The 23,999-nt window shown below is 47.5% G+C and overlaps 10 protein-coding genes across 13 annotated transcripts; 6 read left to right on the top strand and 4 right to left on the bottom strand.

The window, feature by feature from the left end:
• Window positions 1–11: 11 nt before the first annotated feature.
• LOC128263105 (probable aconitate hydratase, mitochondrial) lies at window positions 12–4,973 on the bottom strand. Its single transcript, XM_052997823.1, has 4 exons — window positions 4,806–4,973; window positions 1,400–3,037; window positions 834–1,337; window positions 12–774 (listed from the first exon to the last, which is right to left on the bottom strand). Exons 1-4 carry the CDS (start codon window positions 4,836–4,838, stop codon window positions 583–585), a joined length of 2,367 nt encoding a protein of 788 aa, XP_052853783.1. The 5' UTR covers window positions 4,839–4,973; the 3' UTR covers window positions 12–582.
• Window positions 4,974–5,206: 233 nt separating this feature from the next.
• Window positions 5,207–6,965, top strand: LOC128263109 (5'-3' exonuclease PLD3). The gene is made up of 2 exons (XM_052997826.1): window positions 5,207–6,620; window positions 6,685–6,965. The coding sequence occupies exons 1-2, from the start codon at window positions 5,409–5,411 to the stop codon at window positions 6,952–6,954; spliced, it is 1,482 nt and encodes a 493-aa protein (XP_052853786.1). The 5' UTR covers window positions 5,207–5,408; the 3' UTR covers window positions 6,955–6,965.
• A 125-nt stretch (window positions 6,966–7,090) lies between these two features.
• On the top strand, window positions 7,091–7,626 carry LOC128263111 (NADH dehydrogenase [ubiquinone] 1 alpha subcomplex assembly factor 2). Its single transcript, XM_052997829.1, has one exon. The coding sequence runs from the start codon at window positions 7,112–7,114 to the stop codon at window positions 7,562–7,564; it is 453 nt and encodes a 150-aa protein (XP_052853789.1). The 5' UTR covers window positions 7,091–7,111; the 3' UTR covers window positions 7,565–7,626.
• Window positions 7,573–10,058, bottom strand: LOC128263107 (nucleolar complex protein 2 homolog). The gene is made up of 2 exons (XM_052997824.1): window positions 8,957–10,058; window positions 7,573–8,895 (listed from the first exon to the last, which is right to left on the bottom strand). Exons 1-2 carry the CDS (start codon window positions 9,992–9,994, stop codon window positions 7,627–7,629), a joined length of 2,307 nt encoding a protein of 768 aa, XP_052853784.1. The 5' UTR covers window positions 9,995–10,058; the 3' UTR covers window positions 7,573–7,626.
• Window positions 10,059–10,317: 259 nt separating this feature from the next.
• On the top strand, window positions 10,318–12,745 carry LOC128261289 (exonuclease mut-7 homolog). The gene is made up of 3 exons (XM_052994904.1): window positions 10,318–11,211; window positions 11,269–12,251; window positions 12,311–12,745. Exons 1-3 carry the CDS (start codon window positions 10,442–10,444, stop codon window positions 12,436–12,438), a joined length of 1,881 nt encoding a protein of 626 aa, XP_052850864.1. The 5' UTR covers window positions 10,318–10,441; the 3' UTR covers window positions 12,439–12,745.
• A 73-nt stretch (window positions 12,746–12,818) lies between these two features.
• On the bottom strand, window positions 12,819–14,763 carry LOC128261290 (5'-3' exonuclease PLD3). The gene is made up of 3 exons (XM_052994906.1): window positions 14,441–14,763; window positions 13,344–14,378; window positions 12,819–13,171 (listed from the first exon to the last, which is right to left on the bottom strand). The coding sequence occupies exons 1-3, from the start codon at window positions 14,606–14,608 to the stop codon at window positions 12,911–12,913; spliced, it is 1,464 nt and encodes a 487-aa protein (XP_052850866.1). The 5' UTR covers window positions 14,609–14,763; the 3' UTR covers window positions 12,819–12,910.
• Window positions 14,764–15,011: 248 nt separating this feature from the next.
• LOC128261291 (ubiquinone biosynthesis O-methyltransferase, mitochondrial) lies at window positions 15,012–16,225 on the top strand. Its single transcript, XM_052994907.1, has 4 exons — window positions 15,012–15,122; window positions 15,177–15,353; window positions 15,417–15,949; window positions 16,008–16,225. The coding sequence occupies exons 1-4, from the start codon at window positions 15,094–15,096 to the stop codon at window positions 16,136–16,138; spliced, it is 870 nt and encodes a 289-aa protein (XP_052850867.1). The 5' UTR covers window positions 15,012–15,093; the 3' UTR covers window positions 16,139–16,225.
• Window positions 16,130–16,803, bottom strand: LOC128261292 (M-phase phosphoprotein 6). Its single transcript, XM_052994908.1, has one exon. The coding sequence runs from the start codon at window positions 16,682–16,684 to the stop codon at window positions 16,196–16,198; it is 489 nt and encodes a 162-aa protein (XP_052850868.1). The 5' UTR covers window positions 16,685–16,803; the 3' UTR covers window positions 16,130–16,195.
• A 549-nt stretch (window positions 16,804–17,352) lies between these two features.
• Window positions 17,353–19,600, top strand: LOC128262428 (transcription factor E2F2). Its single transcript, XM_052996680.1, has 5 exons — window positions 17,353–17,864; window positions 17,927–18,036; window positions 18,378–18,636; window positions 18,862–19,201; window positions 19,270–19,600. The coding sequence occupies exons 1-5, from the start codon at window positions 17,553–17,555 to the stop codon at window positions 19,371–19,373; spliced, it is 1,125 nt and encodes a 374-aa protein (XP_052852640.1). The 5' UTR covers window positions 17,353–17,552; the 3' UTR covers window positions 19,374–19,600.
• A 525-nt stretch (window positions 19,601–20,125) lies between these two features.
• LOC128261861 (protein deadlock) lies at window positions 20,126–23,937 on the top strand. Of its 4 annotated transcripts, none has more exons than XM_052995777.1 (3): window positions 20,126–20,330; window positions 20,393–21,691; window positions 21,761–23,937. In XM_052995777.1, the coding sequence occupies exons 1-3, from the start codon at window positions 20,187–20,189 to the stop codon at window positions 23,702–23,704; spliced, it is 3,387 nt and encodes a 1,128-aa protein (XP_052851737.1). In that variant the 5' UTR covers window positions 20,126–20,186; the 3' UTR covers window positions 23,705–23,937. The 4 variants fall into 4 exon arrangements, with proteins under 4 accessions (XP_052851737.1, XP_052851735.1, XP_052851734.1 ...); XM_052995775.1 differs by having other exon boundaries at window positions 20,393–21,697; XM_052995774.1 differs by having other exon boundaries at window positions 20,393–21,703.
• Window positions 23,938–23,999: the final 62 nt, after the last annotated feature.

Raw genomic sequence — 23,999 nt, 5'->3', positions numbered from 1 at the left:
TACTTAAACCATTTGGTTATTGATATTATACTTTATTTTCCACTGCATAATAATAATATCAACTCACTGTTGTTTCTTACATCTTATAATTGATACAATTAAGTTATTAATGGGGAAAATAAAGGAGACATGGGATTTATTGAGGGCTCTTATTGTCCGCTTTTCTGTTTGTAATTGTTGTTAAATAAAAGAATCGCTTTAATACGTATTACTTTGAGTTTTATTCGCACTTAACCATATTCATCAATCTGCAGAGCATTTAGACAAATTCGAAAAAGAACAAAATCGAAGGAAACATTCATAGCAAGAATTTAAAATAATAATGTATATAATTATATAGATGTATATATAAAACTCTTACAAATTCTCGCCATCGTTCGGTTACATAATTCACTTTTAAAACAGCACACTCGATTTAACTCGAAATAAAATATAAACAATTTGAAAAAAATTGAATAACAATACCATAACTCGATTGCTTGCGTTCTGAGTCTGAGTGTGTTTTGCCTACAAGGAGTAAGGTCTGGGTTTCTGGGTGTTTGGCTTCAGGACAGGGGGTCTTAAGTACGTCCATAGCATCATTTACTGGGCGGCCAGCTCCTTCATGCGGTTGAGGGCACTGCCGGCCTTGAACCAGCCGATCTGCAGGTCGTTGAGGGTGTGGTTCAGCGTGATCTTGTCGACCTTGTCGCCGTTCTTGACCTCACATTCCACGGGCTTTCCGGGCGCCAGCGAGTTCAGGTTGAGCAGGGAGATCTTGCTCGTGGGCTGGATCTGTTTAAATACAAGTAAAGGATTAAAACTGGAACTTACAAAAGTAAGGCCTCACAAACCTTATCGTAATCAGCGGGATTGGCGAAGGTGAGGGGCAGCAGACCCTGCTTCTTCAGGTTGGTCTCGTGGATACGGGCAAAGGACTTGACAATGATGGCGCGGCCACCCAGGTGACGTGGCTCCAAAGCGGCATGCTCGCGGGACGAGCCCTCGCCGTAGTTCTCATCGCCGACGGCGACCCACTTGATACCGTTGGCCTTGTAGTCGCGGGCCACGTCGGGTACACCGCCCCAGGAGCCGCTGCGCTGGTTCTTGATGTTGTTCATCTCGTTGTTCTCGTAGTTGGTGGCGCCGATGAACATGTTGTTGGAGATGTTGTCCAAATGGCCACGGTACTTCAGCCAGGGTCCGGCGGCGGATATGTGATCGGTTGTGCACTTGCCCTTCACCTTGATCAGCACGGTCAGATCGGTCAGATCCTTGCCGTTCCACTTATCGAAGGGCTCCAGCAGCTGCAGGCGCGTCGACTTGGGATCGACAGCCACCTTGACATTGTCGCCAGACTGTAACCAAATCGAATTATTAAATAAGCTATTAATCAGCTAAGGGACCTGCGAGAACTCACTGGTGGGGGAGCCGTGTAGGTGTCCTGGCCGGGGTCGAAACCCCTGGCGGGCAGCTCGTCACCAAAGGGTGCCTTCAACTTGAACTTCTTGCCATCGGAGCCGGTGAGCTCGTCGGTCAGCGGGTTAAAGTCCAAGCGACCGGCGATGGACAGAGCGGTGACCAGTTCGGGACTGGTGACGAAGCAGTGGGTGGCCGGGTTGGCGTCGTTCCTGCCGGTGAAGTTGCGGTTGTACGAGGTGACAATCGTGTTCTTGTCGCCCTTCTTCACGTCCTGCCGATCCCACTGTCCGATGCACGGGCCGCAGGCATTGGCCAGCACGGTGCCGCCGAACTTATCGAACACCTCCGAGATGCCGTCGCGCTCGATGGTGGCACGGATCTGCTCCGATCCGGGCGTCACGTTGAAGGGGATCTTCGACTTGAGGCCATGGCTCATGGCGTCTTTGGCAATGCTGGCGCAGCGACCCATGTCCTCGTACGAGGAGTTGGTGCAGGAGCCAATCAGACCCACACGGATGTCCAGCGGGTAACCGTTCTTCTTCGAGTTGGCGCCCAGCTTGCTGATGGGATGGCCCAGATCGGGGGTGAAGGGTCCATTCACATGGGGCTCCAGGGTGTCCAGGTTGATTTCGATCAGTTCGTCGTACTCGCAGTTCTTGTCGGCCGACAGCACCTTGCTCTGGTACTTCTGGGCCTCGGAGGCGATGCCAGCGCGTCCCGTGGACTTGAGGTAGTCGGCCATGCGCTGATTGAAGGGGAACAGCGAGGTGGTGGCTCCGATCTCAGCACCCATGTTGCAGATGGTGGCCATGCCTGTGCACGAGATGGAGTCGACGCCCTTGCCGTGGTACTCGATGATGGCGCCGGTGCCTCCCTTGACGGTCAGAATGTCGGCCACCTTCAGGATGACGTCCTTGGGCGAAGTCCAGCCGCTGATCTTGCCGGTCAAGTTCACGCCAATCACCTTGGGGCACTTCAGCTCCCAGGGGATGTCGGCCATCACGTCGACGGCATCGGCGCCACCAACGCCGATGCACAAGCCACCCAAACCGCCACCGTTGGGGGTGTGCGAATCAGTGCCGATCATCAGCAGGCCGGGGAAGGCGTAGTTCTCCAGGATGATCTGGTGGATGATGCCGCTGCCGGGCTTCCAGAAACCCAGTCCGTACTTGGCGCAGGTGCTGGCCAGGAAATCGTACACCTCCTTGTTCAGATCCTTGGCGCGGGCCAGATCCTTGAGTCCACCGACCTGGGCCTCGATCAAATGGTCGCAGTGCACCGTCGAGGGCACAGCCACCTTCTTCAGTCCCGAGGAGATGAACTGCAGCAGGGCCATCTGGGCGGTGGCATCCTGCATGGCCACGCGATCGGGACGCAGGCGCAGATAGGATGTGCCGCGCACGATGTCCTGGTTGGCCGGATCATCCAAATGCGAGTACAGCACCTTCTCGGAGAGAGTCAGTGGCCGGTTGAGGCGACCGCGCACCACCTCCAGGCGCTTGTTCAGCTTCTCGTACGGCAGGAAGACGTCCGAGTCGAACTTGGACAGGGCCACCTTGGAGGCGGTGTAGCAGGAGGCGTGGAACTGGCGCACCACGGGGCCATCGGCCACCACATGCTTGCCCAGTCGGCACACCTGAAAAATTAAAAAAAAAAGTGTTTTTCATTTACGCAATTTTTTTAATAATTTACATTTTTTAAGTTTTCTATCTACTAAACGGATATTTTCTTATTTCCCATAACTATAGTATTTTTTTTTTATAAAATTCAATTTATCTTTAAATATATTTTTTACAGCAAAAAGGACATTTTATTTTTTGTGGTGCTTGAATAAACACATCAAGGTCTATTAATTAGCACCGTGTCAGAACATAATTTAGCAGTCATGATCACAGTATAGACTCTCTGATTTCCCAATCTCGAGATTTTTATCAACAGGGATTTTATTGAGTGGTAACCGTACTCATGCTAATTTGATTGATTCGATTGGTAGCGCAATAAACACTTGATTATCATGACAGGAGGCCTCTCAACTTTAATTAGATTGGCACAGCTTTATCAGAAAATGTACAAATCTCAATAAGTAGTGATGTTTTGTCAAAAAAAATGTAAAAAAAAGGGCTATCAAAAGTTCACAATATTAAAAAAAATAGATTTAACCTACATGGATTTTTTCTTTTGTCCTCAGTGTTACACCATACTATATTCTTCATAGTTTATTGTTGTTGATATATGTATGTATTTTTGACACTTTGTTAGCAAAAGTTATTTTAAGATCTCTTATCTATAGCTATACATTTATATGCACCTCTCTAAAAGGTGTATCTTTATCACGTTGTTTATTTTTGAATGACCAAAAATGTTTCAAAAACATTCACAATCTAATTTTAAGGCATTCATAAGTATTAATTTTGGATGCCAAATATGAAAAGATTTGGTTCTATACAAATTTAACATTGTCATATTCAAGACCTGCGATACAAATAAAAGAAATCCAAAATAAACAAAAATAAATACTGATTATTTTTTAGAAATTAAAACTTAAAGAATTAGTCAAAAGTGAGATATTTTTGGGTGATTTTAATTGGTTTTTTATTTCGGGAAAAGCAGCTGTAAATACAGTGCATTTTGTTTATGCGCAGATAATGTCAACGTTTAGCCTTTTATTGTTACAAATCGGCGAAACGCCTAGCAATTTACGAAACACGTGACCCACACAAACAAATCGAAACAATTGCACTGGCAATTACGTCAAATAGGTCATTAACTTGTTGGCAAATACAGTGAAGCCATTCTCGACGATCCCACTTGAATGGAAATCCTCCAGGGCGCGTGATACCCGGAGTTTGAAGAGCAGACTTTATAATTAAGCAATATTTAGTCCGGCCATTATCAGGGTGTAAGTAAACCTGTCACAGATAAGACGAACCTCCCCGAAGATATATTGTATGCTATAGGGACTGGGACTCCTGGTTAAATAACTGCAGGCAGGGCGATTATATAAATGCCAAGTGGGCCAGGCCCTCGCAAATTGGTGTTAATTGCTGGATACTACCGATTTCGCATGGATCACTGCTCTATATAGTCAACCACTTTTGGATGCAGATGGGGGTGCTACAGAATCACAAACACTACGTTCTCGTCGTCGTCGGTTACCTAACAACTTTGGATTTTGTTTTTAGGTTAGAAAATGCTGTGCGAAAAATTTGCGACTTTTTAATGTCCACATCCTGCTAAATGTGCACAATATTGGCAATAATTTTTCGCCAACTTTCGCGCAGTGTTTCCAGCGGTAATTATCGCAGCTTTGATTTTGCGTTTTTTTTTTGCCCGCAGATTATATATATGTATTTGCGGGGTTTTATCGGATTGGCTGGAGGCACAGGGTCCGGAACAGAACGTACCTGTGCCTGGGCGCTCATCAATCTCGCAGCCATTGTTCGCGTCCTAATTAAACGATACTAAAGTACACTCGAAACTCGATGGAACTGATATTGCAGCGGAACTTTTTAAGCCGTCAAAATTTTCAGCCCTCTCAGCCGGAAGATTTCAACACAGACTAACTTCTTTCGCACGGCGACCAGTGTTCGTGGGCGTCGCGATTGAGCGCCAGTGATGCCATTTTGGCTAGGTTACCGCTAGATTAGATTCAAAACGCAATGCTTATACAAACGTTTCAATTTTTAATTAATTATTTATTTTATTAATATAATTAACATAACATTATGGCCCTAATCCCAGATGTCATCAGAGTATTTCATGTATTCGTGCGGTTAATCGCCTTAGTGTAACGGGCTGATCAGGAGTACATACATAAAAGGTAAATTTTATCTATTTTCGCTAGTTATTTACCATCAGCACTGGTGAACCTCTTATCGCTGTTCAACACTGTTTCGTTTGCTTGCGTGGGCGGGCGCCCATTTCCCACAACTGTGCGAATAATAAATAAGTTCGGTTGGGAAAATGTTTGGCAATGGCCAGTCAGCATTAGTCCTGACCCCTTCGCCATGTCCGATCGTCGAGAAGTGCACGAGATACCCGGTGAATACCAGCCAGTGCCCAGGGCGCAGGACGAGCCGACTCCAACGACCCCATCCTGCTGCCGGCGTCCCAATTGCAATTTTGGGCTCCAGGATGAGCGTAAAGTTTGCTGCCGCAGCCACGGCTACATTATACCCGTGTTCATACTCTTCGTCCTGGTGCTGATTGTCCTGCTGTTGCCTTGGGAGACCTTCCACCCAAATGCGAACGCAAACAGCCCCGTTCCCGTGGACAGTCCGTTGCCATGCCAACTCGAACTGGTGGAGAGTCTGCCCGTGGGGTTGAACTATAGCCAAGGGGAAAGTCACCCCCAATTGAAGAGCACCTTTGAGTCCTGGCAGCTGCTGCTGGGTCGGGCTAGGACCTCTGTTGACATAGTCTCGCCGCACTGGACTCTGCGCGGGGTGGACATCAACGACAGCAGCACTGGGCCGGGAGATCACCTCTTCCAGCGCCTCCTGTCCAACGGAGATGCAGGCAGACCCAAGCTGCGTCTTCGGATTGTGCTGAATCGCAGCCAGGACAGCTTATGGCATGCCGACGGCCGCATCCTGGCCAACTACGGAGCGGCCGAAGTCGTGGGCATCAATTTCCTCCACTCCAAACTCTGGCTGGTGGATGGGGAGCACTTCTACCTGGGCAGTGCCAGCATGGACTGGCGATCTCTCACCCAACGCAAGGAACTGGGTGTTCTGGCCACGAATTGTCCACATCTGGCCCAAGATCTGGCCAAGATCTTCAAGGCCTATTGGTTCCTGGGCAACAATGAAGTGCCGGAATACTGGCCATGGATCTATCACACGCACATCAATCAGCGAAGACCGCTCTTGCTGAACATAAACAGAAATCACACGATGCGGAGCTTTTTGGCCATTTCGCCACCTGAACTGGCGGCCACTGGAAGGAGCCATGAACTGGATTCCATTGTAGAGACCATCGATAAGGCCACCGAGTTTATAAGCATCGCTCTGATGGATTACTCACCCCAGCTGCGGCGCAGTGACAAGCTGCAGTACTGGCCTTTTATTGACAATGCTCTGCGCAGAGCATCCTTAGAGCGGAATGTGGCTATTAAGTTGCTAGTTTCCTGGTGGAAGTACTCGGATCCCAGCGAAGATCACTTCTTGAGATCTCTGCAGGCGCTGAACAAGATGCGGGAGGAAGTGGATATAGAAATTGTAAGGACTACCATTAATATTATGAAAGATATGAAATTTTGTTAATAGTCCACACATTTTTCAGCGCCGCTTTGTGGTGCCCACCACGGACGAGCTGGAGAGGATTTCCGGTGGAAGAGTAAGTTGCAATTCCTACATGGTCACCGAGAGCGTTGCCTTCATAGGCACCTCCAGCTGGTCGGGGGAACATTTCACTTACTCAGCCGGCATTGGACTAGTCCTCCGAGACATGGACTACAACAACAACAGCCTGCGTACCGACTTGTTGGCCATTTTCCAGCGGGATTGGTTTGGTCCTTATGCGCTGCCTTTGAAACCCAATTTAAGAATTTGAATTTAGCTATCAAAACCACCGGCACTTTTCAACACTGCCCAACAACCATCAGCTGTTCATGTCATAACAAACGTCAGACCTAACCTCGAATCTCTCAATGCTAAAATAAGTTGAAATTTCTTGCCACTCAAAATAAAAGCAAATACAAAAAAAAAACATGGCTAACAAGCCGACACGCGATGTGATCGGTATAATTTTCCAGAACTTTTGGAAGTCCCTGCGGCCGCGTCAGTTTCGTGGGGATTACATTGGGGAGGACTATTTCGGCAATAAGTACTACGAGATTCCGGCAAACCCCTCGATTGGCAAAAGGAAACCCTCACGTTGGTTTGAGCCGGCTGACAAGGATGCTTTTGACCAGGAGCTAACAGCCGAGTGGGAGGCGTGGCTGCGTGGGCGTCGCGAGGAACCACCCACCCGCGAGGAGCTGGTCAAGAACCTGCAGATCATGGACATGAAGAAGCGAAATGCCGCCGAACTGGAGGCCACCTACGCCAAGGGCAAGGACGACAAGGCGCTGCCCAAGCAGGTGGAGGGACCCACCATCGGAACCTTTCCCAAGTACAAGGAGTACGAGTTTATACCCGGCAAGGAGCCGCCAGAGAAGTGATATATGTCTTGGTATTTTGTAAGAATTTATTGCGTAAATATAGTTAAATGATCTTAAATGTTCTACCAATCGTTTAAGTCCAAGTCCTTAACTATATCCACGGCTCCGCCAGCCTCGTCATAATCATCTTCCGCCGCTGTTGGCTGCGGTTTCAGTTTCTCGGGCTTCTCCTTCTTGGCCTTCTTGGCTTTTGGTTGTTCCACTTCCTCCTCCTCGACAACTTCCTCCTCTTCATCTTCATCTGATCCTAATGCCAGGCCATCATCGCCTTCATCTTCCGAGTCCGAGGGGAACAGCTCGATCTCTCCATTCTCATTCCTCACAGGCACTCCCGATTTGGCCGGCAGTTTCTTCAACTTGGGCACATCGTAGTCGGCATTGATTTCATCCGTCTGCGCCGCCTGTCGTCGCTTCTTGGTCTCGTGCGTCTTCAGCCAGCTGGCGTAATAAATGTCCAGGGGCGTGCGCTTCAGGCGGAGCTGCTGTTCCCAGGCGGCCACCGCTTGGGCATCCTTAATGTCAAAGTTAACGCTGCTCTTGCCGCGCTGCTGCTCTATGAAGCGGCCGCTCTCCTGAATCTTCTCAAGAACCTGCTTCAGCTTGCGCGTGTAATTCGCATTCCGGCAATCCTTAAGATAGGCTTTAATGGCCATCACAGTGGGCACCACCAAGTCGCTGAATGCCAGCGAGGTGGACTCATGAGCGAGATATTCCAGCAGCAGACCACACACCTGCTCGATCACCTCATCCCGGAAGCCATTCTCCGCCAGCTGTCCCTTGTTGAGCCTCAGCACGCAGGTAAACTGCAGCGGCTTCATCGACACAGCCGAATGCTTACGATTAAAGGTGTTGCTCTTCAGGACCTCCACAATCAGCGGCAGCACAGGAATATATGTATTTGTCTCCTTGGCCAGCGAAATGAGCGTCTGCAGACAGTGGAATCGCAGCGGGAAGTACTGAGCTGTGGGTATCAAGCGGATCACACCGGTGGCAATGGTAACAAGGGGATAAACCAGCGGCTGCAACTGCGGTTTGTTTGCACTCGCGCCCAGGAGATCCGCCCACAGGCGCATGGAGTTGATAAACTGCCAATTGTAGACGGCCTGGAAGCTGTCCTTCTTCTTCAGGATCACTGCATTTCGCAGGTGAATAGCCAACTGTCGAATGTAGAGGAAGGCGTGCTGGTAGCTCACGTTCAGATCCAAGGCGAACATCTCCACCAGCGATCGGCGCATGAAGTTGATTCCGGGCAGAGTGTTGGGGGAGACGAACTTGGAGTTGCGCACGTATGCCAGGTACATGGCTTTCAAAACGTGGTTTAACATGGTGGCCTGCAAGATAATGTTATGGAGTAAGTTAAATGTATTATGAGCTTGTTTACTTCTTAGTTACCTGCTGTTTCCTGGTGATCTTCAGGATGCAGAGAAAGGCCAGCACTCGGACGGTCTCATCTCCAGTGGCCCAGAGCACAATCAGGCGCTTCAAGATGGTCTTACCCAGCGCTGAGAAGGGCACCACCATGCCGGCCATTTGATGCAGATGTTTGAGCAGCACCCCCAGGATATTGGCACTGGATACCTGCTCCACCAGACGGATCAGATCGGTGAGGTAGTAACGCAGGCAGCCGCGCACCTTGACCCACTTCTTGTGCTTGTGCAGCGGCAGACTGCTGTTGGGCTTGACGCCCAGCACTCGGATGATGGCGGGCTGCAGGTGGAGCACACACAGCTGGATGACTCCATTAAAGGCGGCTGCTCCAACAACCTTGAAGGCAGCTGCATTGGGCTGGTTCTCGCCGCCATCAGCTCCATCGGCCGAGATGCTGGCCAGGGCTGAGTTAAAGGCCTGGATCACCTTGCGCACAATGTCGATGGAGACGTTTTCCTTGCCCAACTGCTGCTCCCACTGACGCAACAAGTTGAGAGTGATCTTCTGGGTGCCTCCAGCGGCGGATTCGTCGTCCTCTTCCTCATCATCGAAGTCGCTTTCATCACTGGCCACGGCCAAGTCCTCGCTGGGTTTGTGATACTTTTCTTCGTTATCCTCGTCGTCGTCCTCGCTTTCTTCAGCCGCCTTCTTGCCTTTGTCTTCCTCCTGCTCCTCATCATCACTCTCATCGCTGTCCAGGAGATTGAAGTCCAGCAGCTTCTTGTCATTCTTCTTGAGGAAATCGTAGAACTCCGGATCTATATCCTTGAGTCCTTCCAGCTCCTCCTTGTGTGATTTCTTGGCTCCCTTCTTTGCTGGCTTTCCAGATTTCACTGAAGCAGAGGTCTTCTGCTTTGGTTTCTTGGTGATAGCCTTGGATTCTGAAGGCTTTACTGCCTTCTTGGTCTTCGGCTTCTTGAGGGCATCCTTTGCGGGCTTATTTTTGTTGATCCCGAGCTTTGTTTTGCCCAGGGTCTTAACTTTTTTAGAAGCCAACTTCATTTTAACACGAGCAAACTAAAACAAAATCGCACGTGTGCCGCTCAACAGGGTTGCCGGATCGCAGAGCAGGCGGTGTTGCCATCGCGTTGAAAATGGGAAATGTATATTTACCTTTAAATAAAGCTAACAAACGACAAAAATAAAGCTAAAAGTGTGATATATAATATATGTTTGAAGAAACTCAGCTTAAGTAATTATTATAAGATAAGAAAATTGTGACTAAATTAAGCAATAAATAAATAAACGCAAGGCTGCAAATCAACCAAAGAAAACCATTATAGCCAAAAAAAAACCGCCAAATTGCCAGCAATATTGGCGGTTTTTGCAAGCGTTTTTTTTGTTGTTGGCGACTCGGTAAGTCGCAGGCGAAATTTTTACTTGTCAATTGCAGTTGCAATTGGCAATTGCACTTGCTTTGCTCATCGTGACAAGGGGCGCTGGTGTAAAATGGCACGCAAGAGCCACATGTACAACGCAGTACCCGCCGGCCTGGAGTCGGACGAGGAAGAGATGGAGAACCTGATGGCCAACTTGAAGATCAAGCGCCTGGAGGACATTACAACAGGTGCTGGGCTCAACGGACGCAACTTTGATGCCACTTTGGACGCGGATGCGGAGGAGTTCTTCAAGTTGTTTCGCGAGAAGTGGAACATGTACAGCAAGAACAAGTCGCCGCATCTGCGTCAGGAATTCGGAAAGGCCCTAATGGGCCACCAGGACCCCCTGCTGCTGGCCCTCAAGATCTTCGCCAATTGCCCGGACAGCAGCAACATCAAACCGAAGAGCTTGTCACACTTTGTGCTGGACACGGTGTGCAAGCTCCACGAGGAGTTCCCGCATCTCGGCGAGGGCTGTGACCCGAACACCAGCATGATAGCCTTCAACTTCGTCAAGACCTCCGGCTTGCTGGCCCTCAACAAAGCTGTGATCTATGCCTACGGTCTGCGCGAAGTCCGCGATCTTCTGTTGCCAAAGCTGCGCGAGCTCCTGGACGACGGCCACTACAAGGAGGTCACCCAGTGGTCCATCAGCCTGAAGCTGACGCACGAGTTCGACATGCTGGAGCTTGCCTTTCCGCTGATTGCCATCGAGAAACTTCCGCTGGCCGAGGAGTATCTGGACCATGCCACACAGCAGCGCCTGCCTTTCGTCAAGTTCTTGGACTCCCTTCTGCACAAGGAGAAGCCGGTCATACAACTCTGCGAGCATCTGCTGGGGTAAGCTTAATCCAGATTAACCTCCAACTTGTTTAACTCTAAACTATATCCTTTCAGGCGCTACAAGAACTTGAAAATCTCCCACCACGTACTCAGTTATAGGCCCATTGCCAAGATCGTGGCGCGACTGGCCAAAAAGTACGGTTTCGATGATGCAGTCACGCCCAACTACAAGTTCACCAAGACGTGCAGCTACCTGCACTACCTGTACCGCGAGTACGAGAAGGCGCGCATCAACCTGGCAAGTTTCCGGGAGCTGGTGAGTGTCCATGCCTATGACTACGCCCTACGCATGGACTTTGTGAGCTACATTGCCTCGGCGGGGGCCCATTCGGAGGCCATCTTCTGGTACAAGGAGTTCAATCTCAACCCAAACGATTGTCCGCCGGAGATCAAGACGCAGGTCTCGCAAAACGGTGCTGGGAAAGCGGCAGGCCGGGAATCCGACAGCCAGGAAGCCATTGGCGCGGCGAGTGGCTGTGATATGTACCTGACCATGGACCTGCCCGACGAGTGCCTTATAATTGTGGACAAAGCGGCACAGTTCGATCGCATGCTGATCCATTTGCAGCAGGAGCACATCATCTACCTGGACTCGGAGTGGATGCAAAACGTGTGCGGAGATAGCCAGCTGTGCGTCCTGCAGATCGCCACCGGCCACAATGTCTATCTGATCGATTGTCTGGCGAGGGAGAGCCTGCGATCGGAGCACTGGCGGCTGCTGGGCGCGAACATCTTCAACAATGTGAACATCCTCAAGGTGGGCTTCTCCATGGTCAGCGATCTCAGCGTACTGCAGCGTTCGCTGCCGCTGCAGCTGCGCCTGCAAATGCCTAACCACTATCTGGATCTGCGTAATCTCTGGCTCGAGCTGAAGAAACAGCGCTTCGGCGTTGAGCTTCCCTACGGCAATGTGAACCGGACCGGGGACGCCCTCACGGATCTCTCATTGGCGTGTCTCGGCAAGAAGCTGAACAAGTCGAACCAGTGCTCAAATTGGGCCAATCGACCGCTGCGCCGCGAGCAGATTCTCTATGCAGGTGAGTTTTGGGGATTGTCATTCTTAAATCGAGCCAGGCTAATATAGTTTCCTTACCAGCCATCGATGCTCGCTGTCTGCTGTTAATTTACAATACGCTCCTGGCCCGTGTTTCCTCCATTCACGTGGCAATTGAAAAGAGCATTGCTAGCAATAACTTCCTCAGACGCGGCGCCAATATAAAGTGATGGAGATGAACACCCCTCAGATGGATACCGATTCTCACGTAGACGACGACAAAGGCGTTTGCCCAACCTAAACTTAGTTCAAAAGTTAAAGTTGAAAAGAGTATTTAACGTATATTTAGTGACAAGCAGGCAGCTTGGTTAAATGCAGTTAAGACACACATGTCACAAATGAGAAGCGAAACATGTGTACATGCTGCATACCGAAGATGAAATAATGAATTTGATTACTATATATTTTTTTGCTCACCTGTACATACGGTATACACTTACATTATTCCACTTCACAGAATACATGTATTATTTTGTATTTTCTGTTATGGCCGTGAAACGAGCCTTTTATTTACCCTCACGCATAATCAAAAATGAATAAAAGCAATGAATAGAATTGAACAATTTGTAGAAAGCGTGAAAATTTTAAAATAACATTGGGATCGGATTAAAATTGTAAGAATAAAATAACGACATGGAGTGCTTACTTCAGCGGAGTGGCGTATTTGCTATTCCAGTCCCGCTCGAAGACGTTGCGCAGATCGCTCCTCAGGGTGTTTGTGGACTCTGTCTCATAGGTCTCGCTTAGCACCAGGCCAATGCCGGCGGTGTTGGTGAAGTAGTCGCCACTCCAGTTGGAGGTGCCTATGTAGGCCACTCGATCGGTGACCATGTACTTGTTGTGATTCACTCGGCCAAAGGGAATCTTCTCCTGGTTCGCATCTGCGGGCACAATGAAGCGACGCTGGCGAAGAGTAGAAAAGGAGATTAGTTTTTTTGTAAAAATTTTAAAAATGTTTTTTGACTTCAGAACGGTAACGATATAATCATTAATAAAATGAGAAAATAAAATAAGAATAAGATTCTCTGAGTTTATAACGATTGATATAGAATAACTGTTCCCTTTCTGTACTCACAATTTGTATATCAATATTGTCTTCTTTGGAGGCCAGATCCTGCAGCGACCTGAGGTACTTGTCCTCGCTGGGATTGGAGTGCTTCCACCAGGAAATGAGCAGCTTCACCGCCACGCCGCGCTCCACAGCTGCCCGACGCAGTGCATCGTCGATGAACGGCCAGTACTGATGGTTTTTGTCGTAAATAATCAAAGGATAATAATCCATAACTGCAATGTTCACGTAAGTAATGGCCGAGTTGATGGTATTGAGGATGGCGTCCAGGTCGTTGGTTCGTCCCCTGGCCGCAAGAGGTGGCGGTGAACTGGACAGAAAGCCATCCATGCTAATGTTCTTATTCACTTTGAGCTGCATAGGCTCACGCCAATTGAAATCCGTTTCGTAGTTGTAGTTCCAATTGGGAACCTCGGAATCCTTGCTGTTGCCCAGATACCAATACTCCTCAAAAATCTTTCCCACGTCTTGTGTAAGTTGCCGACAGTTCTGGACGAGCACCCCCATCTCCTTGACCTGAGTGAGTGCCCGCCAATCCATGTTGGCGCTGCCCAGGTAAAAGTGCTGGTCGTCTACAACCCACAACTTGGTGTGGAGGACTCCGCTGCCAAAGTATTTGGGAAACGATAAGGTTACTACTTCTGCAGCTCCGGCACTCGCCAACATCTTTGTGTCCAAATTGGGTGATACACTCGATGGTTCGCTCTGGGCAATACGTATCTTGAGCCTAGGTGTCCGACTGCCGCCGTTCCCGTTGGCCAGCAATCTGGCGAAGATCTCCTCCCCCGGCTGCGTGCTGTTATCCGTTTCCCCGGGCGTGTCCTCGGCCCTGAGTGTCCAATAGAAGGAAGCTATGTCCAGCTTGGTTTTGGCGCTGTCCAACAACTGCAGCCAGGCCTCGTGGGTGCTCAGGAACTTCGGGCTGCCATCGGGATATGTCAGGCCAATGGGTATAGACTCCACCAGCTGGATGTCGCAGTCTTGCCTCTGCAAGAGTCCATGACCCCTGCCTCCACTATAGTTGTGGAGTCGGGGCCGAGGCTAAAAACAGGATTAATAGTCGTTTATATAATATAAACGTATTAATGGCTATAATAGATTACCTGAAAATATGAGCTACCTAGGAAAAGGAGCATGAACAAGGACACCGTCACCATTTGGGCCGCCTGCTGATTCGCAGCCGGCCGTTGTTGCTCCTCGTTGTCCTGGCCATTGGCCTGTCCATTCTCCACATCCGTCTCCTGGTTTTCGAGCTTTTTGTATTCCGTCATGTCGACAAAACCACAAGATCGGCGATTAGCCACAAAGGCTTCTGTTATCTTTATCGATATGCGAGCTGACTGATTGCGGTTCTCTCTTGAATTAGCAAAGTGAAGAATAATAAAGAACTAACGATCGGAACTGTTGTGTTCCCAAAACTTCAGAGAGTGGTTCATTCCAGTGGTTCTTCTCTCATTGTTTGCTTAATTCCATTATTTACTTTTCAGGGGTGGAGGCGAAAGGGTTAAGAGAACGTCCCAAAGGGGAGAATTTTCTAGTTTAGGTAAGTAGGTAAGATAAATTTAGATAAATTTGTTTAAATAAAAATTAACATATAAAATCCATGTTGATTGCACATTTTAATGGTGTAACAAATTTCGTGCATTACTAATTATATATCGCACCCCTCAAAAGCTTTTGACTACGCCTCTGCCTTCAAAAGTTGCAGCTAAACAAAGTCAGCTGTTTTTGTCAAAGTTTGTTGTTGCTTTCAAAAATGCTGCGAAACTCGCTATTTGCAACCGGGTAATTGAAAAAAAACTGCAATAATTTATCAAATTACACACTCTGGCATTCTAGAAAGCTGAGACAATCGCTGGCATGTGTTCTGCTGCGAAGTTCGACCAGAAGCAGCAGCACGGCGACTCCACTGGATGCCGGCACCCAGAAGGAAGTGAGGCACCATGAAAATCATGCCTCCGAGTGGTGGAATCAAAATGGAACCATGGGCGCTCTGCATGCCCTGAACGAGATTAGGTAAGACATCCGATTCTTAGGTCATTTTTAAGTATTAATAAAGAGCCATTTTCCCCCTTTCAGGGTTCCCTTCATTAGAGATGGCATCGTTTCGCGCGGCACAGTGAAGCCTGGTTACGTAAATACCACCAAAGTGCTCAAGGGGCAGAACATTCTGGAGGTCGGTTGTGGCGGGGGGCTGCTCACGGAGCAACTGGCACGTCTGGGCGCCCAGGTCACAGGCATAGATCTCGGCGAGAAGTTAATAGAGGCCGCTCGGGATCACCTTAAGTGCTCCAGTCCGGAGTTGTCCAGCAATGTGCTGTACAAAATGGAGCCAGTGGACCAGCATGCCAAGGCCAATTGTGAAGTTTACGATGCAGTGATAGTGTCCGAAGTGCTGGAGCATGTGGACGATAAAGTGAGTCTGCTGGAGGCCAGTGTGCGAACTCTGAAGCCAGGAGGATCCATTTTTATCACCACCCTGAACAAAACCATACCCAGCTGGTTCGGAGGCGTAATCCTGAGCGAGTACGTGCTAAATCTGGTGCCCAAGGGAACGCATCATTGGGACAAGATGATATCGCCACTGGATGTCCAGCGTATTTTGGATACAAGTAGGTTTATTAGTCACCTATAGATAAGGATAACTAATAGCCATTTTTATCGTTGCAGTGAATTGCCAGACGGTGCTGGTGAATGGAAGCACCTACGACTTTTGGAGCAACACCTGGCGCTGGATCAACAACACCCAGATGTGCTATGCCCTGCAGGCGGTGAAACAACCACTGAGAGAATCCAATTGAATTCGTATATTTTATTTTACTATTAGCTAGGTCAGTGTGTAACAACTAAGGAGTAAACTAATCGTCATCCGAGCGTGGTTTCTTGAATTGCTGTTTCTTTTTGGGATGCTTATTCCCACTCTCGTCGCCATTCTGCTTCCTTTTGAAGTCCTTCTTGGTGCTGAACTTTTTGCCCATGCTGCCGCTGACCGTGGGCGCCTTGTTGGCGTAGTAGGCCTTGACCATGTCCTGGTCGGACACTTCCTTGGGCTGCTCCGGCTTCGTGCGGCCCTGCTTTTCCGCCAGCTCCTGTTCCATAAGCAGCTCCAGTTCCGGATTCATGCCCCGGAAACTAAGGCGCCCGTCGACCAGGCCAGCGCATATAGAGTAACTAGATTCCACCAAGAAGTTCGAGCTGGAATTGAGCATCTTCTGGTTGATCTCATTGGAGTACAGTGCTCGACTTTGCTCATCGTCCGCCTCCTTTTCCACTTTGACCTTGGTGCGCTGCATGAACTTCATGTCCAGGACACCACGCGACAATCGCGGTTTTGTTTTGGATGGCATGTTGCCGGTGTGTTGTTTAACCACAATTGTTTTTAACTTTTTACCTTGAATATAAGGTTGAACTCCAACACGCTGATTTTTTTTTATAAAGCAGAATAAGGGAACAAAACAAAAGGGGCAAAAATTGCAGTGTTGCAAAGCGCCGTTGGCTGGCCAAGAAAACGTGGCGCGCCCATGCTTATGCGATATTTAAAAAAGTTATTGAAATTTCTATTAATAAAGCCACTATAAAACCTTTTTAATATTATACTCTTGCCATTTAAAATATATTAATTCAAAGATTTGTAAAAATGTTGTACCAATTATTAAAAAAACCGATTTTAATGGGTAAATTAAAATATATTCATATAAGTCTCAATTTAAGTAGAGGAACTTAATCCCAGTGTATCCCAGGATTACCGACATATTTTGACAAATCCAATTGGGAAGTTAGCCGTATTCCTAAAAACCAATTCTAGTCAAAGAGAATCTTTCAAACTAACAGAGATGCAGTATAGGGCCGAAATCGAAATAGAACAATAAAACTGCACTTGTTAATAAAATAAAATGAGAACAGCAGTAAATAAAGAATTCCACTTTGACCAGTTCAAAACCAAGGTCTAGTGTTGGAAAGTGCGCGCATATCGATTAATCAACCAAGTATCGCCCAAAGGCGCGTCGCTTTGCCACACTGTGCCCTACGAATGAGAAGAGAATAGAAAAAAGTGACATAAATGGCGGAAAGCAAACCTAGCGCCAACATTCGTATTTTCATTTAATTTTCGCTCCAAAGCACAATTTATTCGCTGTTTTCGGCAAGTGCATATCAAGTGCAGGCACACAAAGAGTTACCAGAACGGGAAAAGAGTAGTCGAATCGATTGGGGACCATGTACAAGCGAAAAACAGCGAGTATTGTTAAAAGAGACAGCAGCTCCGCAGCGGGCACCTCCTCCTCAAAGATGATGATGATGGGCAACGCTGGCAACGTGGTGGAACCGGATGAATCTCCGGCCCTGTCCAAGGCATACGAGCCCGTATCCGTCAGAATGGACACATCGCCGGATCCGCCCACACCGATCAAGTCCCCGACACTATTGCCACTGCCGGGACAACAGCGCTCCGTGGGCTCACTGGTCCTGCTCACCCAAAAGTTCGTGGAACTCATGAAGGCCAACGGCGGTTCCATCGATCTGAAAGCGGTACGTTCCGGGTGTACCTGCCTTGATTACTCCTTAAACCAGACTTCTGTTTCCCTCCCTAGGCCACCAAAATCTTGGACGTCCAGAAGCGCAGAATATACGATATCACCAATGTTCTGGAGGGCATTGGACTAATAGATAAGGGCAGGCACTGCTCCTTAGTGCGCTGGCGGTAGGTGTTCATTTGCATTTTGGGGCAAACTCAGCAAAGAGTGGGTTAAAATACAGCAATTACTGTACAAAGAGGTGGTGTTTTTCCCTAACTTCACAATGTTGGGGGGAAACAAATAGACAAACTTAAACTGGAAAAATATCTTTTAATGGTTGAAGTAAAAATCATATAAATGTACTACTATATTTTAAAATACTACATTTTTTTTAATTCGAATATTTATTACCTTTCAAGTTAATGACTTCTAGCTCAAAGCTTTATGAGACAAACTTTAAATTATAAATTTTCTGCAAAATATGTTTAAACACGTATTTATTAATTTAAACCTTCATTTTTATTAGCGGAGGGGGTTTTAACAATGAAAAGGACCAGAAAGACTACGACTTAGCACGAAGCAGGACCAATCAGCTGAAAATGCAGGAGGACGACCTGGACAAGCAACTGGAGTACGCACAGCGCAATTTGCGCTACGTAATGCAGGATCCATCTAATCGGTCTTATGCCTATGTGACACGAGACGACTTGCTGGACATATTTGGAGATGATTCCGTATTCACCATACCAAACTATGACGAGGAAGTAGATATCAAACGTAATCATGTGCGTAAGACTGCCTATTATTTGTTATTATTTTGATCGATAAACCCTTACGCGTTTTCTTACTTCATCTTTGTCTAAACTCGAATTATTGCATGTTTTTCTAAAACCTACTTTTGCAATATTAAGACCTATATTTAAGTTAGCTGACCTCCTTTCCCGTTTTCTATTCGTAAATATTATCATTAAATCTGAATTATTATTAAGACCTTCATTTTTTTTTTGCAGTACGAACTCAACGTATCGCTGGATAATGGCAGCACGATCGACATTTGCCTGGTCACGAACCAGGGCAAGAGCACCACAAATCCGCACGACGCTGACGGATTTTTCGACTATCGCCGCCTGGACACGCCCTCGCCCTCGACGTCGTCGCACTCCAGCGAGGATGGTAACGCTCCAGGAGGCACGGGGAACGTGGTCACCGACGAGCACGGCTACTCTTGCAATCCCGAGATGAAGGAGGAGATGAAGCTCCTGGAGAATGAGCTGACGGCAAAGATCATCTTCCAAAATTACCTGTCCGGCCACTCGCTGCGGCGTTTCTATCCCGATGATCCCAATCTAGGTTGGCGTTTTCTTGCAATTTGCAAAGTGCTTCTCACTAACTTGTTTTTGTCCCCTTTCTCTTTGCAGAAAACCCGCCGTTGGTGCAGCTAAATCCACCCCAGGAAGACTTCAACTTTGCGTTAAAAAGCGACGAAGGCATCTGCGAGCTGTTCGACGTACAGTGCTCCTAACTGCGGGACGGAAATTACACCTTACGACTGTAGCTACACTGCAACTGGCCGCGTGCGTTGTGCAAATATTTATGATTAGTACAATTCTGACTTTTGGTTTCTCTATATCGCCTAGAAATTTTAATTAGTTTAATACCCTGTAATTTCGCCACACTAACAGCAAAACCAATAAATTCGAAAACGCACACAATGTAGCGTGTGTGTTTGTTTAAATATTTTAAACTTAACACGGTGCGAAAAAGAGTAATTTTACTTTAACTGGTGGATGGGCAGTAGTTTTTTGTAAGGAAAAAATAAAATGAATAATGGGGTTTTATCTTTTTAAAAACAAAGCTAAAAAAACGTGTATAGATGACTATCTTGCCAAGAATACGCAAATGGATTCCAAGTGATGCGATTCTTTGTCATTTAAAACCTAAATGGCTTTTCAAAATAGAAATTGTTTTTTAACTTTTGAAAATAGAAGATCAAATATACTTATTAATTGTTAAACTCCAATGCTATTCAGTTTATTTAAGAATGCAAAAATAATTTTTTTCCCCGAATCACAATTGGTTTGGTAAACAATTTAAGCTAAAAAATTAAAATTAATTAATAAAAAAAAAATATACAAGAGTACGCAAAAGTACCTAGTCATTAAAAAAATAAAAAGATCCAAGAACTTTTAATAGAACCGTTTCAGAGCCCAAGCCATTTTTAGTATTTAGTAAGCGACCAGTTGGACACTTGGTCACACTGAAAAGAACCGCAAACTTGCAAACGCGTGTCCATCGCAATGAAACTTCTAGTGAATCGTTAAAAACCGAAAATACAATGAGGATGCGGGACAAAAGGTCCTGCTGGCAGCAGATTTTGACCATATTGCACACCGATTCGTTTCCACCGGCGGAATGGGAAGAAATTTACAAAAATTTCCTTGAAAGCTTTCACAATCCGTACTGCATCCGAAGCAACATTGTAAGCATTGTTTTTTGTTGTGGCAGGAAGTACGATTTTCATAGTTGTTATTTCACCAACAGAATTCTTATTTGCCGCTTAGGAACCAATTCGTGGTTCGACCCAGGGAAATCCTTCCGAAATCGGTGGCCCCAGGTCCGAAGACTTCACTATTCCTCCCACCCGCCAATTCCGTTAAGCGTCAGGACGCCAAGGTTAATAATCCCAACGGCCGTCGGAAATCCATAGTGTGTTCTGCTCCACCTAAAACTCCTACTGTTCCTGCTAAAGATCGAAGAGCTTCAAGGAGTTCCACTGCTAGTTCCAAGCATCAGCATCTCTACGAATCGCAAGATGTTTCCGTCTGGAAGCCCAACAAAAGACGAGAGTCTAGTGCTAGTGGCTCCACATCTAAGTCCACTTCGTCTGTCTTGAATTCCATTGAGCGCCGAAATACATGTGCCCTAGATGCTCCCATCTTAACTCCAATCAGGCGGCGAGATTCGTGTGCCTCCCGAGATGAACATTACTTGAACTCCACAAATCAATGGGATTCAGGTGCTTTCCAGGCGCCCAAGCGTCGAAATTCATGTTTTCCTACGCGTGGTCCAGCCGTTGTCCTTACTAAACAAAAAGATTCAGCTAGCTTCAACAAGCGCCGTAATACATGTACTTTCGCACACAACCCACAATTCACAATACCCGATCCTGTCGAGGTACGCGAATCACTGGTCAATCCTGTTAAGCAGCCCAAGAATTCTTCTCAGCCCAAGAATAAAAATGCCTTGCCACAGTCCAAGCTTCAAAATGGTTTGCCAAAGCCCAATAACTTTTTGCAGCTTTCGGAGGCATCAAGCGACGACTTAGATGAACATATCCCGCTCTCCCAATTGTTTAAGAATAAAGTCAATAAACCAAAACCCGTAGCACTAGATGCCTCTATTAAAAGGGAGCCTCCTGCCGAACATTTCACACCTGACCCTCCGCCAGTAAAGCGCAAAAGAGGACGTCCCTCGCTCCACGAGAAAGCGCAGCAGCTGGCCCGACTGGAGGCGGAGCAGGCGCTTAGGGAGCCTAGTTTGATAAACCAGCGACGGCCATCCCAGTACGAAAAGCAAAAGACGCAGGCGAAATCACTGCAGAAAGCAGCGCAAAAGCAATTCAAAGGGATACAGGAGGAATTTAAGGCGCCAACGCAGCAAAATGCATCGCCACAATTAGTGCACAAAACGCCGCCGATACACGTTAAGACATCGACGCACGAGAAGACCATTCAGATCCCGCAAAAATCATCTGGAAAGCAGCCCGGAAAATCTCGACTTCAGGGGACCAAGCCAAACGCCTACAACTCACCGCCTCCCAAGAAAAGGACCATATCAAACGTTGGCGTAAAAGCAGTAAGCAGTTACATGGACTTTACATTACTTAATAAGTTCCTTTTGTTGCCACAGATAAGCTCCGAAACACTGCCGATGCCAGCCCACATGCCACCGACTCCGATCAATTTGAAATGCTCAGCTAAAGATGATCGCCCGAGGAAGAACGTAAGTCGCAAGAACAGTCAGTCGAACAGAAGGCACAGCCATCTCGACGAGCACAACTACAATAAATCTAGCTTCGGCTGTAAGCCCCAGAGACGGAAGCTCCATGTGCCAGACAAAAGTGACACCATCAGCGGAGATCAGCTGGTGGACGACGCCATGGAGCTGACCAGTCCCGTGGGCGGCGGCGAGGCCAGCGCCCATGGATTCCTCCCAAAAGACGATAACGATGTAGCCCATGAGGTTGAGCTATTTGACACGCCGATGGATCTGTTTCGTGAGGGGGAGGAGATCGAGCGCTGTCTGGAGAACTTCAACAATAAAACGCCCAGCGAGATCGACCATCAGCTGGCCCACACCACGGAGTTCTTCGAGAAGCTGCCGAATCTGTCCGCGACGGAGGAAAATAAGTCCGATTTGGTGGGCATCTTCATGGGCGAACATGAAGAATTGGACTACGAGGAGGACGACGACGACGATGTGCTCTCGGTGGCTGCCTCTTGGGATGGGCTCAAGGACGAGATTATACCTGAGCCCAAACCAAATGAAAAACTAAAAGCCGCAACGGCTTTGCCTGAGCTTAAACCGATAGAGCAACCGAAAGCTGTGGAGCAGAACCTCAATACATGTTTGAAGTCTCTTGAGGCAGTTGTCGAACCGAAAGCGCAAAAAGTGCAGAACACAAAGCCGTTTCGGATACCCAAGTTAAACGCAGAAGAACTGAAGACACAACCGTCCGTGATGCGATCCCTCTACGAGCAGGAGGAGTTGGATAAGAAAAAAAAGACTCCAGTGCCAGCGCCATCGGTTGAACTCCCGGTAGCTGCATTCAGTCACAAGCAGCGGGAAGAAGCAACAGCATCTCGACGGGCCAAAGAGCCAGTGCCGGTGTTTGCACCACCCTATCGAGTGCCATCCCAAGCAGTTCCCATGGTCAGTGCCACCATTCAGCCATGTATGCCTGCGTTCCCGCCCAAACAACAGGACAATTCCTGGATCAGAGTCGTGTTTGGCGTCCAGTGCATGCAGTCTGTGGACGACAAGTGCCGTGCCTTTAACTGCGATCACTCGTTGAGCAGTTCGGGCGAAGTCCAGAGCCGTTTGATAAGGATGGACGAGGAGACCTTGGTGAACATGTATCGAAACGCGCTGCGATGCCGTTTGCTCTTCCAAACCTTCTTCACCTCGTTTGTGGACGTCTTCGAGCTTCGCCAGCTGCGGGAGCGTCTGCTGAACATGTTGGCCGACTGTCGTCTGCACAGAGGCATCTCTGCGCCTCTGGTGGCGCACGCCTATGGAGCCCTCTATAAATTCGGCCTGCAGAAGGAGGCTGTGGCCTGCATTATGGAGCAACTGTGGCTGCCACGCAAGGCGCACAAGTTTAGGGATCTGACACTGATGATATTACGCATAGTGTCGAGCGCCAACTGGGAAGCGTATTATGACGAGCTGGTGGAGCTGGACAAGGATTTCAAGTTCACGTTGCCGCTAGAAAACTTGATCACAATACTTCAGTCGTCTGTGCAACAGGGAGACAAATTTGTAAAGGCTGCCAGCTTGATACTGCTTCAACCAAATGCTATGTGTAAGAATGAAACTATTATGTCGTTTCTAACAAGCACATCAAAGTGCTATAAGCAAAATGAGCATGCCAGTTCAAACCTGCGACCACAAGGAGCAGATTATGGTCCTCCATCACTTATTGCAGCCCCTTCTACTGGACAGCAACAGCATCCACCATTTAGAAGACAGTCCGCAGTCCATAGCTTTAGAGATCCACCAATAAGCACAAATAGTTTTCATAGTTCCAGTGAATATCCAAACAGTTTAAGTAAGCAGCGCCAACGAATGTAATTATATCTCAAATGATCTGGTATCGATTCAGCCCTCATTTTGACATTTAGCAGTATCTCTGCATCACACTTGACATTACTAAACATATCTGATTGATGGTATCAATAGGATTTGCCATTTTTACAATTATTTTGTATTGTGGAATTGATCAATAAATGAAAAGTTAGTTCTTTATTTCAACATAATTACATGTTTGTGTTTTTTCTAAATTTTGAATCTTTTAGCTTGAATGTATATGGTTGACATATGGGACTTTATATTTCTTGAAAATCATTTGGCATAAGTTTTCTGCTGA

The sequence above is a fragment of the Drosophila gunungcola genome, unplaced genomic scaffold (genome assembly GCF_025200985.1).
Source record: "Drosophila gunungcola strain Sukarami unplaced genomic scaffold, Dgunungcola_SK_2 000001F, whole genome shotgun sequence".
NCBI classification, from domain to species: domain Eukaryota; kingdom Metazoa; phylum Arthropoda; class Insecta; order Diptera; family Drosophilidae; genus Drosophila; species Drosophila gunungcola.
Note: the sequence above shows the minus strand (reverse complement) of the source record. Positions and strands in the feature narration are given on the sequence as shown.